Source organism: Salvia hispanica, chromosome 2 (genome assembly GCF_023119035.1).
Source record: "Salvia hispanica cultivar TCC Black 2014 chromosome 2, UniMelb_Shisp_WGS_1.0, whole genome shotgun sequence".
Taxonomy (NCBI): domain Eukaryota; kingdom Viridiplantae; phylum Streptophyta; class Magnoliopsida; order Lamiales; family Lamiaceae; genus Salvia; species Salvia hispanica.
Genome location: NC_062966.1, coordinates 31468041 through 31484507, shown reverse-complemented (window position 1 = coordinate 31484507; position 16467 = coordinate 31468041). Strand labels below are relative to the sequence as shown.

General features: G+C 39.7%; 3 protein-coding genes across 4 annotated transcripts; 1 reads left to right on the top strand and 2 right to left on the bottom strand.

Annotated features, from left to right (window-relative positions):
* The first annotated feature begins 416 nt into the window (after positions 1 to 416).
* Positions 417 to 1451, top strand: LOC125206801 (protein JINGUBANG-like). Its single transcript, XM_048106023.1, has one exon. It carries the CDS (start codon positions 417 to 419, stop codon positions 1230 to 1232), a length of 816 nt encoding a protein of 271 aa, XP_047961980.1. The 3' UTR covers positions 1233 to 1451.
* Positions 1452 to 5941: 4490 nt separating this feature from the next.
* LOC125206058 (protein SIEVE ELEMENT OCCLUSION B-like) lies at positions 5942 to 9162 on the bottom strand. Its single transcript, XM_048105343.1, has 6 exons — positions 8654 to 9162; positions 8370 to 8579; positions 7714 to 8278; positions 7495 to 7637; positions 6926 to 7402; positions 5942 to 6788 (listed from the first exon to the last, which is right to left on the bottom strand). The coding sequence occupies exons 1-6, from the start codon at positions 9110 to 9112 to the stop codon at positions 6162 to 6164; spliced, it is 2481 nt and encodes an 826-aa protein (XP_047961300.1). The 5' UTR covers positions 9113 to 9162; the 3' UTR covers positions 5942 to 6161.
* A 3733-nt stretch (positions 9163 to 12895) lies between these two features.
* LOC125208126 (protein SIEVE ELEMENT OCCLUSION C) lies at positions 12896 to 15552 on the bottom strand. 2 transcript variants are annotated; one of them, XM_048107685.1, is made up of 7 exons: positions 15306 to 15552; positions 15134 to 15220; positions 14619 to 15064; positions 14410 to 14522; positions 14220 to 14341; positions 13684 to 14151; positions 12896 to 13611 (listed from the first exon to the last, which is right to left on the bottom strand). In XM_048107685.1, the coding sequence occupies exons 1-7, from the start codon at positions 15450 to 15452 to the stop codon at positions 13000 to 13002; spliced, it is 1995 nt and encodes a 664-aa protein (XP_047963642.1). In that variant the 5' UTR covers positions 15453 to 15552; the 3' UTR covers positions 12896 to 12999. The 2 variants fall into 2 exon arrangements, with proteins under 2 accessions (XP_047963642.1, XP_047963643.1); XM_048107686.1 differs by having other exon boundaries at positions 15302 to 15377.
* Positions 15553 to 16467: the final 915 nt, after the last annotated feature.

The window sequence follows — 16467 nt, the reverse complement described above, 5'->3', positions numbered from 1 at the left end:
AATACAAATATTTTTTACTATCATGTAATCCAATTTACATAATAAAAATATGTAATCCTTTTATACATATTTTCATATACTGAGATAAATATTTCATTGATACTACATAGATGAATTTTGATTTATTTCAAAAAATTAAACAAAAAAAGCAAATAAGTATACTATATGAAGCTATAAATAATTATACAATTAAATATACTAAAATTATGAAGCTATAAATGTATGTTATTCTGATGTTTAATCTTATACGAAAATAAGCAAACATTATTAATTATATGTTCCCACATTTGCATACCATAATTAAAACACAAATCGATATAATCTATATATACATACAAACTTTCCTTATCTTTCCTCCCGTCCTTATTTGCACTCCAAATCTCTCTCTCTCTCTCTTCGCCGGCAGCTTACAAAAAATGAAGGTCCGATCCTGGCTTTCAACATGCTCCTCCGCCACCTGCATCGCCACCTCCGCCGACTCCTCCCCACCCCCTCCACCAAAATCCCTATTTTCCGACACCAGCAGCAGCTACTCCACCAACAGCAACAGCCCCCAAAACTACGTCAAAATCCGCCGCCACAACCACCGCCTCTGGATCCAGCACCACGACGCCGTATCCGGCCTCGCCGCCGCCGAAAATCTGATTTTCTCAATCTCGTGGGACCGGAGCCTCAAAATATGGAACTCCGAGAACCTACACTGCCTCCAATCGATCAACAGAGCGCACGACGACGCGATCAACGCCGTCGCGGTGTCCGGCGACGGATTGATCTACACCGGCTCGGCGGATAGGAAAATCAAGGTGTGGAGGAGAGAGGAGAAGAAATTCGCGGCGATCGCGACGCTGGAGAAGCACAAATCGGCGGTGAACGCGCTGGCGCTGAGCGGGGACGGTTCGGTTTTATTTTCCGGTTCGTGCGACCGGTCTATTCTGGTTTGGGAGAGAGAGGACAGCGCCGGGCACATGGCGGTGGCGGGGGCGCTGAGGGGTCATGCAAAGGCCATCTTGTGTTTGATCAACGTCCGAGATTTGCTCATGAGTGGATCGGCTGATCGGACGGTCAGGATTTGGCAGCGCGGATTTGATGGGAGATTCTGCTGTTTGGCGGTTTTGGACGGGCACCGGTCGCCCGTCAGGTCGATTGCTGCGGCGGAGTGCGGCGGCGCCGGTGTCAGAGTTTTTAGTGGTAGTTTTGATGGGGAGATTAGAGTGTGGGAACTTGGTTTTTGAATTTCATTTTCATTTTCATTTCTGGAAATGTGGACTAGCATTAATTTTGTATAGGTTTTTGGATCATACATACATTCACTTATTTTCAATTGAAATAGGATGAATTGATTCGAAACTTGACAATAATTTTTTTTAGAGTTTAGCTAGAACACTCAAACTTTGTATAATTAGCAAATGCCAACTTACAAAGCTTGATATGGTTATGCTTCTTCTGTTTAATGTGGGTGTTGATTTTGATTTCATGGCTTTAATCATCGGTTAAGTAGATGTAGGATTCATGTGAATAGAATCTATATCATATTAATCAGTGTATTTTATATGCACAAAATGATACTATAAAATAAATAAATCATTTATAATTTCAGATGGAATTTCTGAGCACTCTTGGATTTAGGCTTAACATTCATCTAGATCGTCACAACTAATGAAATTCCCCAATGCAAGTTTCAGATTCATTATACTTTGATTGGAGTAGTTAGAAACAAATTACGGTGTACAATTAAGTTTTTTAGATAATAATTTGTATATCTACATTTCAGAAAAAAAAAAATCCTCATTTAAAATATATTATAGGAGTATCACAAACAAGCTTGCTAAAGAGATGATATTTGTCGTTTGAAATAACAATAACAATAACAATAATAATGAGAATATAAACAGGCTATCTATGTGACTATGTTGTTAGTTTGAAATACTCCACTTGGCATTCATATCATTTACTAAATCCCAATTTTTAGAGGTAAGTGAATGGGACTAACTTTGTCCTATCTCACCAATTAAGAATCTATGTATATACTATAGGCTAGTGGGACTGTGGGAGACTTCAAATTTGGATTTTATGGAAAGATAAAATTCAAACTCTTGTTTTTTTTCTCCAATTTTATGACATAGTTTGCATAGTTCTTGAACAATGTTTTATAGTCTCAAATGTTCTTGATCGTCGTGGTGAAGTGGACGAATCTATTGTCAAAACCTTTTAGTTTGAATTCATCTACTAATATTTTCTCACTTTCGAATCTATTGCCTAAGATGTTTTAATGAGTACAAATTTACACTGATTTTTTTTTGGAATATACCAGTTGAGTTCGAATTTTATAATGAAAATTTTTCATTTTGTAAGTGGTGCTAATTCCACGACAAATGCAATGAATACTACCCCATGACCATATTTTGTATGTTTAATCAATTTACGCAATAAATTAAAACAATATGTAATGTAGCCATCAAACAAAACAATGGGCGTAACGTGGATTGCGGAATCAGCCTATGCCTGAAGAGGAACTGAGCAATTTATTACGAATAATTTAGGAATCTAATCAGATGCTAATTTCTTATATTAAATGTTAGTTATGCTTAAATGCCAAAACTAGAGCACTAGCTAGCTTGGTAGCACGTGCTAATCCGTCGTGATTAACTGCTGCTTTTAAGGTTAAGATATATCATTAGCATGCAAATTTTTTGTTTGACTTACTAAATCTGATTACTTTTAGTTACAAAAGGTCGTCCATAGAGACAAATCAAACCTTTTTTTATCGCCAGTTTACTTCATTAATTAATTAACTTTGTTTAATTAATATGAGTACTAGTATTCTTTTCTAGTAAGTTGGATACATATTTGAAACTTGAAATCTACTATTTTAGGCTATTATGTTGTAAATGGTGTATTTTTAAAGTAATGTGAAAAACAAAATCGGTGCAAAATTTTATGTATTTTTCTATAAATATCCCTTAATTATATATGTCATTAAAGATTTACTAGAATGAAAAATTTAAATTTATTCCGCCAATTAACCTCTATGTAATAATCGAATAAGGGTGGTTATAAGAACGATTTTATAATAATCAAATAAGGGATGTTAATATAACCACAAATGGTGCGCATAAATTTCTTTGCAGCAATTGCAAATTGCCTAAAGTCCATGGCTCAAAACTATCTATAGTTGAGAGAGGTAGGACAGTCGTGCTGCAAAAGTTGGTGGAAAAATGTTTGCTTTCTCACATTTGCTTGCTTAAAAACAAGCCAACAATGCTTAGAAAAAGAGAAAAACTAAAAAAAAACAAGCTAGCTAGCAAATTTTGGATGAACTTGAATAATAAAAAGCATAAACTATATGATATCCAATATTTTCTTTCCTTTAGGCAACTTGGCAAGTTGAATTTGAAAACGGGTAATTAAATATATAAATTTAATTTCTATAAAGTTGTGTAAAATGTTGAACTGGTCACCATTTCAATCCATGGTTCAGTCTATATTGGAAATCCTACGATATCACTATATAAGTGTGTCAGAGTGTAATGATATGATATCCACATATTTATATTTAAGCTTTTTTATCCCTAAAGATTTAATCTAAAAACTTGTAGCATCCTCCACAACCCACATTTTAGCCTTTTTCATTGAACTCAGGTATATCTAAAATGATACTGTCCTAGCTTGAAAACCTGAGATTCAATCAAATAGACTAAAATACCCTTGAGTGGCATAAATGTAAAAAGGGGCATAAAAGATTGAAATAGCGAAAAAAAATGTTCGAAATGTGATTACCCTAAGTTTAGATCCCTCTTACCTGAAACATTCAAACTCAATTATCCAGATCCTTATTTTGTACTCCCTCCATCTATCATTTAAAGAGTCATTTTGATTCAGCATGAGTTTTAAGAAATTGTTTGACTTTATAAAGAAAAGTAAAGAGAGAAAGTGAGCGGGACGTGAGACTCATTTAAATATTAGTTTTATATTGAATTGTGAGTGTAAAAAGTTGGTGTGTGAGGTCCGCATACTAAAAGTGGGATAAAGTAAATGATTATATATATCGTGGACAAACCAAGATGACAAAAAGATTCTTTAAATGATAGACGGAGAGAGTAATTCACTCATAGTAAAATTACATAATTGGAAAAAACGAAGCTATTCATAACTTCCGAGTAATTGAGTCTTTAGGGTAGCGCAACAAAGCATCATTAACTCCAACTAGTTTCATTTTCGCAACCATTACCCCCCTATTCTCAGTCTAAGGAGTCGAAGATGTGGTCACTATCTTCTATCCATTGGACGACTTCTACTCGACGTTTGGCTCACCTCCACGTTCTCAAGAGCTTTTTCATAAGCGATGTTCATTCTCTTACTTCTACGTCGGAACCATCAGATCCCTATTTCTAGCAGTCTCACTTTAACACCCTTTACTCGATTAACTAAATAATCGAACAATCAATATCACATTTTGACATGTTCTCTGTCATCAAACCACATAAACATTTTAGAGATTTTGTTTTGTTTTTGCTTTCGTTCCTGGTTTCGTAGCCTAATAAACCTTCATAACAAACCTCCCGCAATTCTTGTTTTACTCACAAAATTTCTCTGGATAGAGTCTAGATATATCAGGATTTTTAGAATAAAGTGAAAAATTCTAAAATATGGAAAGAATGCCAGTATATACTGTATAACATTATTCTTCACAAGTTGAGAAGTGAAATAATTTAAGTTTTTGCCAAAATTATCAAATATCCTAAACTATTTATTCATATAGTAAACCACATTTCTAGAACCTAAGGGCATCCGCGCCAACCTTCGTGAAGACGTTCAACAGGCCTGCGAACGAAAAACATTCTCTTTTTGCTCAGAAGCAAGAGGCTGCTCGCAAGGATGTAGAGAGAGCGTTCGGGGTTCTCCAAGCTCGATTCAACATTATCAAAGCCCCGGCTCGACGGTGGTTTATGGAGAATATGGTCGACATCATGTATACGTGCATAATCTTGCACAACATGATTGTCGCCGACGAAGGACCTGAGGCGGGAAATTGGTTCGACCCTGAAACCCCGGGAAGCTCAACCGCAAGTAGTCCGCCTCGAACGGGAGTGCATCCGTCTTTGCAAGAGCGGTTGTCTATTCGGGCAAGGGCACGTGATTCTACCGCCCACGCCCAACTCCAGAAGGATCTAATGGAACACATTTGGGCAAAATTTGGCAACCGTTAGATGATCGTCACTAGAGTACTCCTTCTTCTGCTTCTTTGCCTCCATTTTTTTTTATTTGAGTTTAAGGGTGCAATTTGTAATTTCTAGTTTTTTAAATTATGTCTTTTTTATTTTTTTTAGGTATTTAAATTTTAATTTAATTTTATTTAATGAAGTGTGTTTTTATTAATTGAATTTGTTGGAAATAAAAATAAAAAATAAAATTGAATGAATAGTTAAGAGATGAGATGGTTAAGAGATGGAGGGATGCAGGTGAGATGAGCTGAAAAGTAAAGTGGGGTCCATGAATAGTGAAGAGATGAGACGGTTAAGAGACCGATAAGAGACAGGCATGCGGATGGCCAATGGATGTGAGAATTGAAGAATGACGTTAATATGATAACTATAAGTTGCACTAATGTTTGTATAAAAATTGTGATGAAGTCTAAGCTTACGTTTTTTTTGGACTCGTTCATTTGTCTGATATGGTAAGAAATGGAGAAAAAACTTGACATTTATGACTATCCAGTGTGTTAGTTTAAGTTTCATTCCTTGTAGCCTACTTCTCGCTAAGCTCGCACTGTTCATATCACAAATGGGGTTTTTTACCAAAAATGGTAAAAGTGAAATGGGACAAATTTTGTGGGACGGACTGAAATAGAATAATGAGACAATCTTTGTGGGACAGAGGAAGTATTTGCTAAAAAGTGGATCCTGTATCTTAGTTTGATATTTGTGGAACAGATGCAAAAATGTAAACAAAAAAACAAACAATGCAGATCTTATTGATGAACAAATAGTAGTAGTAATATGGCATCAATACAAATCACTCAGCAGCCAGCAACACCAACACCGCTGACTATCCTCAACAAAACAGAACTATAAAAAAAACATACAAACATCTTCAAATTTTTATTTCATGCCAAACAATGCATGTCAACCACTCCCCACCACGGCGGCGCCACCTCCTCCTCCTCAGTCGGTGCAGCAGCGGTACATCACAAACTTGTCCATCATCTTTCCACACTCGGTACACACGACTGTCTCCGGTATGTAGCCGGCCTGCCCTGGGAGTATGAGGCGGTGGCAGTGGTGGTCGGGGTGGAACCCGGACAGGTGCTTGTCCAGCACCGGCACGAACTTGTCCGGGTGGTCCACCTCGTACGCCCACTCCGCGTACCTCTCGACCACGGGCAGCACCTTCTCCCCGATCCCCATCGTGATCTCGTAGTTTCCCCTGCTGAAAACGGCCCACCCCTTCTCGCTGCTGTCGAACGTCAAAAGGTCTAGAATGCCCTTCATGATGCGGTCGTCCTCCACGGTCCGTCCGATCTGCTTCTTCGAGTTCCACATGCTGGCCAGGCGCTCCCAGAAGTACCACACGTAGTCGTAGTACTCCGGGGCGAAGATGTGGCTCAGATTCTCCCGGGTTATGACGTCGTGGCACTGCCGCACCTTCTCGCGCGGGTTGCGCTTCCCCACGTAGAGCATCTCGAGGGTCACCCCGACCGAGCGTGCAGCAGCACGCGCGGCCGCGGTGAAGTTCCGGATCCAGACTATGTCGTCCCCACCGTAGAGGCAGATCACCTTGTTCGCGTTAATCTATCAAGAGTAAAATCGGAAAAATGATTACTTTTTTATCTTTAATAATAAGAGACAGAGGGTAAAATTGTAAAAGTGAATACTATATAAAGAGGTTGTGGCAAAGACAGAGTCGCAGTGGCGAAGCCAGGAATTACCCATTCTTGGATGCGGGGGTCAATGTGATCTGCGAGGAGTTCGATGTTCCAGTCGGACTCCTCCCAGAGCTTCCTCTCCCAATCCTTGGTGAAGGGGAACGCCTTGGCGCCCCAGATCCACATCATTGGGAGGGCGTTGTGGTTGGAGAGCTTCCCATGCGGGTCGAGGACCACGAGCAGCGGCCTATGAGTGAAGTGGAGCTCCTCACGGGCGTACCGGATGGCCACCGGGTTGACCATGTTCGGGTGGTCAGCAGAGTACCATGGCATGCTGTTGCGGAGGTCGTAGAATTTCTTCTCATCATACTCGGTCATGGTGCTCCCGTGGGCCATGATCGGGAGCCAGAGCACCTCGTAGTCGTGCCTCACCGACCGCTCGTTGTGGATGATGTGGAGCACGTGGAGCTCCTCCGGGGGCAGCTCGAGGTCCGAGATCAGGAGCAGGACGTATTTCATCTTCAGCACTGTTAGTTGCTCCTGTTATGAAATCAATAGCCGGTTTCAAGTTAATCATTTCTGTTAATAAAAAAAAACAATCGAGGTGAATATAAAAGTTATAGAAATCCGACATTAGTCCTTCTTGAGCCATCGTAGAGCGGCCTTTGGTCTTCTCTGAAGCGGAAGAGCTCGGTCAGGACTCGCATGTTGTCGATGTGAGCCGTTTCTAGAAGCCTCTTGAATTTGATGTAGGCATCTTCAAACTTCTTCCTCTCTGCAATCCAACATAGTCAGTATTAATTAAAAACCATATATACCAATCAATTTTGCTTAATGGCTGAGATTCTCACCAATGATTTCCTTGCAAATCTTCATTTGATTCTGCAAGTGATCAAGGATGACTTTGAGCTTGTGGGCCAGGTTGAGTATCTCCCACGAAGCAGAGGTGGAGGTCATGAACTCATGGCCGCCGCCGATGAGGTTGAGGAGCGTGGATGCGCAGACGAGTAGGCCTCGGATGCTCCAGTAGACGGCAGAGGGGATGTGGGCCGTGGCAGCAGTGATCTCGGGCGACTGAGAGTTGATGTAGAGAGGCGGCAGCTCCTTGAACTCGATGATGCAGTGGGTGACCTTGAGTATCTCGGTGAGCAAGTCGATGACAGCGTCGAACTGCTTCCTCAGCTCGCCTCCCCCGGCCACAGCCATCGTGTCCGGGAGGTCCTTCAGAGTGGCAATGTTCTTGGCCAGAGGGTTCTTGGTGTGGAGATGCTCCACTAGCCAGAACTCCCCGTAGTTGATGGCGAAGGCCGCGAAGGCGATCACGATCTTGGCATCCCAGGTGTAGCTGGCTAGCGATTTCAGGAGGTCCATTGTCACCTGGTGTGACTCTCCCCCACCCGCAGATTTGCAGACGATCTGTTTTCGGATTGGGGGAGGAAAAAAAAAATCAGGTGTTACAGACTCGGACCTATAAAAGTCGAAAAATGTCTAGTTTTGGGGTGCGTACCTCGCATGAGACCTTGTTGATGGGGAAGGCTAGTATTTTGACAATCTCCGTCTCGAGATAAGAGGGGCTGTGGTAGGCCTTCTCGTCGCGATAAGAAGGTTGGTAGGCCTTCTCGTCGCGATAGCCAGTCTGATAAGGCTTCTCGTCGTGGTATGCACCGCGGGAGACCTTATCGGCCGACATGTCCAAGTGGGGATGAGTCTGAGCTCCCTGAAAAAAAAGAGAGACACATTAATTAGAATAATTGATTAATAAGGCAATGTGATTTGTAGCAGCAATCATACATGAGTAGCAAGAGCATTAGTGGGGATATGTTCCTCGGCTGAAGGTCGGGCGAGGCGCAGGATGTCCTCGATGATGGCGAGGACCGGCCTCACGTTGATGTCCTCCATATCGGGTGCGTGAGTGGCCTGGATCTGCTTGTTGAGGGCACTCTCGTCGGACGAGAAGAAGCCGCGCTCCCCGGACATCGGGTGGCCGCGACCTGCCAAGCCCGGTCTCAGGGAGAGGGGCTTAGTGGAGACGTGATCAAGTTCGTGGCTAGGCCTCAAACTGTGATCCGCCACGGGAGTGTGGGCCCTGTGGTCAGTCACAGGATTATGCATCCTGTGATCGACCAGAGGGGTGGTGAGAGTGGATGCTCCTCCAGTCAGAGCCGGGGTGGTTTTGGTGCCCTGAGGGAGTTTCTCACCGGCCAACGGGGGGTTCTTGGTGGTTGCCGGCACAAGATCGCGGCCCGCCATTGCAAAATGAAGGGAAGGGAAAGGATGTGTGAGTGTGTGTTGTAGTGAGAAGAGAGTTGGTTGTGTTTCATTTGGTTAGTTTTCTAGGCTTTATATAGTGTTGGAATTATGGCCTTATTCTTCAAGCGCAAGAGATATCAGAGAGAGATTTTGATGATTAGAATAAAGTGGTGATGCATCTTGTTCTTTGCTTCCGTTGTGAACTTATGTTTTGAATTTCAGTTACTATAATTTTCTAATTACATGAGATAGACAAATCCTCTTTCGTTACAAAGTAAAAGGCCATTGTCCTATGTTTTCTAGCAATTATTATTGATTTATTTCAAACATTTTTCTGTTTCAAGAGGAATCAATCCCACAACGTGAGTCATGTTTGAACCTTCCTTACTTGCTGTCAACACTATCCTCAAACAAAAATCTTGTACTTGGATAATTGGATCAAGTTTGTATTTTAATTTCTTGATTTAATGGTACGTACAATCAATAAACAAAAATACGTTCACAAATTATTATTTTTGTCGATTATTTTGTATATCTAAATAGTCTGCAAGTGAAATATGTCGAGACATTTTTTGTACTACAATTCCTGAGATTTTGCTGTCTGTACTACGTAACATTTTCAATCTTGAATTAGACAAAGAGGTTGATTTTGATAGGAATAATCTTTATGTTTGTCTATATCTCAATCTGTGCTACTTTGCTTGACACTTTAGGTTATTTTAATGGTCCCCTATATTATACTTGTAAGATTCTTACTATTTAAAGTGCACTTCAAGCTGTTGAACTATTTCCTGTTCAAGCCAATCCTGCTCTTAGTCTGTATTATTATTTTTGTAAAGGTTACACGCTTTAACAGTAGCAATACCATAATGTATTATACGCACTAGTGTTAATAATGTTATTTTTCATTTATAATTCTAGCAATCTAACAAGTTAGCTAGGACTAGTATCTCACTTGTGCCGATTGTTTTCCTTTAAAATTAGGAGTATATCAAATTAATATACACCACAAGTAGAAGAATTTAAAAAAAAAATTAAATTAGCCCATAATATTGACATACTTGGATTTTACATGGTTTTAAAGGGTGGTTATGTATGAATTTGATCATATTTTGTCTATTATTGGACATGTTTATATCTACTTCTCTATTATATTGGTATGTTGACCATTTTGTTAAGAATGTGTAGAAAAAGGTACAAAATATGTGGATGTGCAGCAGCCTTGCTTTGAGACAATATTTACTGGAGATTTTGAAGTCCAATCAGCCCATAATGCATACCAATCTCTTCGTCTTTGAAAGAGATTCACGTGGGTATCTTGCACGCCTCAATCGAAGTTCGGTAGAAGAAGTTATGGTCGTTACAAGAACACTGCACTATCCAGAAACTTACACGCGGCCGGGTGAATTTTTACACTGTAAATTCACCCGGCCGGGTACTGTAATTCTGCGCGGAAATGGCCAGAAAGGGGTCGAAAATAACCACCCGGCCGGGTGAATTTTACTCTTTATAATTCCACTCAGCCGGGTACGCTATTTTGGCGTATTCTTTTGCCAAAAACGCGATTTTTTATGGGAGATCAAGGGGAAAACGCCTAGGGTTCACATTGATTCAACACCTACCGCCTCCAACACTCACACACACCTCCAAGAACACCTTTGAGAGAGAGAATTGAAGATTGAAGACTTCCAATCGGAAGATTGAAGTTGCAATTCCATAGATTCATTCTCACAGGAGTATCTTAATCTTTTCTCCATGTATTTCATTGAAGCTTTTGTTTCAAACATGGTTTTTATGAAGAACATGAGTAGCTAAACACCTTTTTGTAGAATTCTTGGTGAAGATGCACTAATTTCATAGTTTTTATCTAATTAATTTTGTTTTTGCCTTGCTCTTGTAGTTATTTGATTGTTCTTGGGTTTATTCCTTTCAATTGCTTGATCACCACTTGATTGTGTAGGATTAATTAGATTAATCGGGAGATGAAATAATTAATCTGGAAATAGAAATAGTTCACACCTTAATGCAATAAAACTCGGGAGAGTTGAGGTTTTGAGTGAGGTCTTTGACCTAATCGAGTTTTTGGGAGTTAGGGGTTTTAGGATTAGAAGAGGACTTCAATCCTAGCACTTAATCTACAGGTTTCTCACCTCGGGAGGGGGTTTAATCTATAATAGTGGTTGACTTAGTAACTCTAGAGACACCAAAAGGTAAGACAATTTGATTGGATAAGAGCTTGGAATTGTGCATCGGATCCTTGAGTTCTACAATTTTCTCCATATTATCTTTTCACTCCGTGTTTATTTGTTTTTATTTATCTCTTTGTTCATTATATGCTTTTCATAGTGTTAGAACAAAACCAAACATTTCCTGATTCTCTAAATAGTAGTCAATATTTGTTCGTGGCAGTTAAGTTGATACGAATTTGTCTCTGTGAGATACGATACTCTTGCTTGCTAATTGCTACACTAGCCCCGTACACTTGTGGGTATCATTTGTGTTAAAATAAGTCGAGTCAAATATCAGTTAAAATATTGAATTTGGAATTGAATTTGAAGAAATTGGATTCTAATTCAATTCTAAATCCTATGTTTGGTGAGTAATTTAATAATTGATCGTGAGTGCGAGTTAGCCTAGTGGCACCAAAAGTTTTGGGTTCGAGTCAACCGTGACACAATCATTAAATTTATTCGTTTGCATATAAAAATATTATAAAACAATTGATATGAATTTATATATAATTCCAAATTTTTTGTTGAGTAATTATTTAAATATACGGAATTTAGGAACCGATCTATTCTTTAAATTTTGTTCGAGTAAACCGTGACGTAATCTATAAATTTATTCATTTGTATACTAAAAAAAGGTACTATAAAAGAATTGATATGGAATTATATATAATTCCAAATTTTGTTGAGTAATTCTTCAAATATAAGGAATTTAGGAGGCGATATATTTTTTACTTTTATTATTCAAGTTTATGCTTTTTATATAATGCTCTTATTTGTTGTCTTATAAATCCAAAATTGTGCTACTAAATACCTGAAAGCCAAATATCGGACCAAACCACACCGAAATTAACCTTATCAACATAAGTAAGCTACTCTCAGACACAATTAGTTCCTTGATTTATGTCTTTTTGATAATAAAATAATCAAATACTTTCTGCTAATATCTCAAATGAAAACCTTGAAGTACGTAATTTGTTTTTGGGTAACTTGTGTTAATCACACAATAGGTTTCTTACTATCTTACTACTAAAAATTGCTAAATAAAAAACCTAGTATGATGATGATCGACTCAAAAGTTAATAAATGGAGTAATTAATTAATAAGAAATTATAAGCATATGGATTTTAAGGTTTTATTTCTCGGGTTCCATAGGTCTTAAAGCTCAAGTTTTTGTTTTCCAAAGTGTGAGACACTGAGTCGCGACCATCTTCGAAAATAATGACTTAGATTTTGATTTTCAATGTATTTTATAAATATTGATATTACATCTGGACACAAATTACATGTCATATTCTATGTCAATGTCAAAGCAATTATGCCACGTCAATTTCTTAGTATAATTGTGAACGTTTGAATGTGTATTTTGATGAATTGAAAAGTCATTAAATTATTACATTAATTGTAAAACTCGTCTAAATTTAACATCGGAGCAAATTTGTGATTTTTTCAGCAAATGTATGTAAAGTCGGGTTGGATCCAAGCCCATCTGATCGGCCCAAATGATGATTATGGGTAATTATATAGCCCACTAAAAAGCAATGTTGCACCAAAATTAGATGATCTCACACAACTCACTTAAAAGGGTCAAAAACACACTAACAACAGCAAATTATATCTATATTACTATAGTGCTGTTAACCTTAGATAAAACACTCTCTACGCCTCACATTTGTAGACAACAAACTTCTCCATAGGAACTCTGCATTGCCCACAAATCTTTGTTTTCTCAGCCAATCCTTCTTCATATTCTACCACTTCATCATGCCTGCACCCCCTACCATCACCCGGACCCTCGAGGGCGGCCCTGAGGGCGCCCGCCAAGCCCGTCACCGTCTCATTTCCACGCCACATATGCAAGGCCTCGAGGCCTTGCTCAAGCACTCCTTGCTCGAGCATCACCACGTCTTTTGACCACCCCTTCCCGATCACCCCCCATCCATCTTTGCTTCCCGAATCCAGCAGCTCCCCTACCCGGGCTGCGATCTCATCACATCTGCCAGCCTGGCCCTGCTGCCCTATCGATCTTTCTAAGGTCTCGAGCCTAAACCAGAAGAAATCTATACTGGTGAAAGTGATGGAACTGCTCAGATCTTCTTGATCAATGGTGTGTATGATGCTCCTCACATTTTCACCAGGATTCTTGCACCCAACGTATACGGCTTCAAGATCGAACCCTAATGCTCGTATTTTCTTTATCTTTTGGCTGAAGTTTCTGATCCAATCTATGTTGTCACTCCCATAAATGCAGAGGTTCCTGTCTTGCTCAATCTGAAATTTCACAACATGAAGTGTTAAAAGGCTTTAAAGTGAGAAATTCACTAATTCAGACAGGAGTCTTACCCATTGAGACAATAAGGGGCTGATCCCATCAACCAAGAGGCCTACTGTCCAATTTGCTTGCTCCCACAGCTCTTTTTCCCTCTCACTGGTGAAGGGAAAAGCTCTAGGCCCCCATATCCACACCATATCCATCGCGTTTGTGTTGGAAACGAGACCATCTTTGTTCAACACGACCAAAACCGGATCATCTCCGAGTCCCCACTCCTGCCTGAAGAAGCTCACAACAGCTGGATGCAGCGACCACGGCCTTCGGACAGAGAGCCATGGCACGCGACTTGAGAAGAACTCGAAGCTCGTCTTAGCAGCCGAGCTCCACCCGTTTGTAGACGGAACTGGGACCCACAGCACCACACAATCCTCTGCACCAGTTGTTTGCTGTACTAGAAAATATGCTTTGTCTAAAGGGAGCAGATCAGGCTTTGTGATCAAGAGCAGAACTGTCTTACTCTTCAATTCAAGAATGCCAATCTGTTTTAATTCAAATAGTAATTACTAATTTATCCGAATTCTTATAAGATTTGGTAAAAAAAACTCACCTTTTTTGAAGAACAATCCTTGAAAGGAAACTCATCCTGCCAAGAGAAGAAGGCGCACAGCGCCTTCTGACTGTCTCCCTTCTCCTCAAACACATGAAGCAGTTTCTCATACAGCCTTCTTTCTGCAAGACAACAGCCTTAGATTCCCAGACTAAGCAAAGATAAACTATTTTCAACACAAATAAGCAACCTATTTGCTGCTGGCATGTATCAATACATTCTCCAAGATCATTGCACAAACAACTCAACTTGTTGCCTAGACTGTAAAGCCCCCATGCTGCGACAACAGCTCTGTCTGAACACCTGCAGAGAAAGAGAGGGAGAGAGTTTACGCGCCTCATAAACTGAAACGACATGGAAAACAACAGAAAACAGAAACATGGAATGGAAAGAACATGCACTTGCTCAAGGCTAAAGTTTCTCAAATCCGCAATCTGTGAAAAGCAAACCAGTAAGCTTCTACAGATCCAGTAGCATGCCAAGCAGATCTTCGACCTCGTCATCTCCCTATCTTGATTATCCACCATCTCGTGCATGGCGGACCAGGACTCGTAGCTGATCAGCAACCTAGTCAGCCTCAAAATGGTCCCAACCAGCAGATTCAAGGCCTTAAACCTCGGCCTCATGAATGTGACCGTGCTAGGGATTCGCCTCACTACTGCAAGCAAATGGGATAATGCATTTTCTGACTGCATCTGCAAAACAAGCCAGAACACGCCATAGCTGTGCGTGAAGGAAGCTAGAGCCACCACCATTTTGGCATCCCATCTAAAGGGGCCAAGCACTTCAAGTATCTGTATCGTGCTTCTGTGCAGATCTTCGCCCCCAATGCAACGCGCAAGCATCTGGGATTCCAAGATTATGCGTTAGGACATCAAATCGAGAAAAAGGGTGTCTAGGTTTTAAATTTTTACCTCGTTCGAGACCTTGTATATGGTGCGACAAACCGGCTCCTCTGATGCAGATAGATCATAGTCGAAGAACGTGTCTTGATCAAAATCCTACAAAAAAAAAAAAGAACATGTGTAATGCAGCAGGTGAAGTTGGGAAACAATCAAGAAAACTACAATGCAGAAGGCAACCTACGGTTGGATTCTCTGTCATGCAGCTGAAAATGGCCTCTACTAGAGTCAGCAGCAGGTCGGGATCGAGCTGCTGCTGATCATCAGGGTCGTGCGTGAGCACGATCTCCCTTATTAGAAAATCATCAACATTTCTTGTAGGTGAAGGCATGATGCATGAATTTATCAATCAATCAATCAATCAAAAATGATGCTTGTTGTGATGGAGAGAAGCAAAGATCCTCATTTGAAGGGAACAAGCAGCAGCCCTTTTTGCAAGATTCCATCTTGTGTAATCTTGAAGAGACAACATCAAATTTTGTACTACTACCATTTTTACATTATGGCTTAAGACACTATACTTAGTTGAGGCTTCACTTTGGTAAGAATTGTTTTTTTTTTTTTTGGCCATTTTCTTTTGCTGTTGTAAGTTGGTAACTTTAGCTTTGGAATCTGTTGATTAAAGCTGGTGCTGCAATGCAAAATTTGGGTGAGGAAACTCACGATATTTATGGGTGAAACAAGTGGAATCTAAGTGGGGCAAAGGTAAAATGTGGTATTGACTACAACAAGAAAAGCACAAAATTTGCAAAAGTGACTGTTGTTAATTGTGTTTTTAATTCCTGCATCGTTGTTGAACATGTGAGTAATATATGTTCATGTGACTTATATTAATATTATTCATAAAAAAAAAGTTGCGGTAGTACTTCTTCGGTCCTTTATAATTTGTCATCATTTGATACCGTATAAGTTTAAGAAATATAATAGAAAGCGGGTTGAAAAAGTTACTCACATATGAATCCTACTTTTATATAATTTCTTCGTCCACGAACAAGGTCTCATTTCTTTCCGGCACGGGTTTTAAGAAATGTTAAGAAAAATGGTTGGAAGAAAGTCAGTGGAATATGAGTCTCACTTGTATATATTAGTTTTAAATGATATTTGAGTTAAATGAATTGGTGGAATGTGAGACCTTTTTACCATTTATAGTATGAACCGAGACTCCTATTCGTGGACAGACAAAAGTAGAAAAACGAGGCTTATATTCGCAGACAGAGGGAGTAATAGTTTTATAATAAAATGTGAATGAGAATGAATTAATGAAATGTAGGTTCCACTCCTAGAAATGATAAAAGTGAAAGTTGACAAATTTTTAGGGACAGACAAAAATGGAAAGCTTAATAATT

Excerpts from the sequence above, each read along its gene's own strand:
- LOC125208126 (XM_048107685.1), bottom strand. The coding sequence starts at position 15,452 with ATGCCTTCACCTACAAGAAATGTTGATGATTTTCTAATAAGGGAGATC. Across the intron at positions 15,221-15,305 it reads GCATGACAGAGAATCCAACC|GATTTTGATCAAGACACGTT; the intron begins GTAGGTTGCCTT and ends TTTTTTTTGTAG. Across the intron at positions 15,065-15,133 it reads TATACAAGGTCTCGAACGAG|ATGCTTGCGCGTTGCATTGG; the intron begins GTAAAAATTTAA and ends TTGGAATCCCAG.
- LOC125206801 (XM_048106023.1), top strand. The coding sequence starts at position 417 with ATGAAGGTCCGATCCTGGCTTTCAACATGCTCCTCCGCCACCTGCATC.
- LOC125206058 (XM_048105343.1), bottom strand. The coding sequence starts at position 9,112 with ATGGCGGGCCGCGATCTTGTGCCGGCAACCACCAAGAACCCCCCGTTG. Across the intron at positions 8,580-8,653 it reads CTAATGCTCTTGCTACTCAT|GGAGCTCAGACTCATCCCCA; the intron begins GTATGATTGCTG and ends CTTTTTTTTCAG. Across the intron at positions 7,638-7,713 it reads GATTTGCAAGGAAATCATTG|AGAGGAAGAAGTTTGAAGAT; the intron begins GTGAGAATCTCA and ends GTTGGATTGCAG.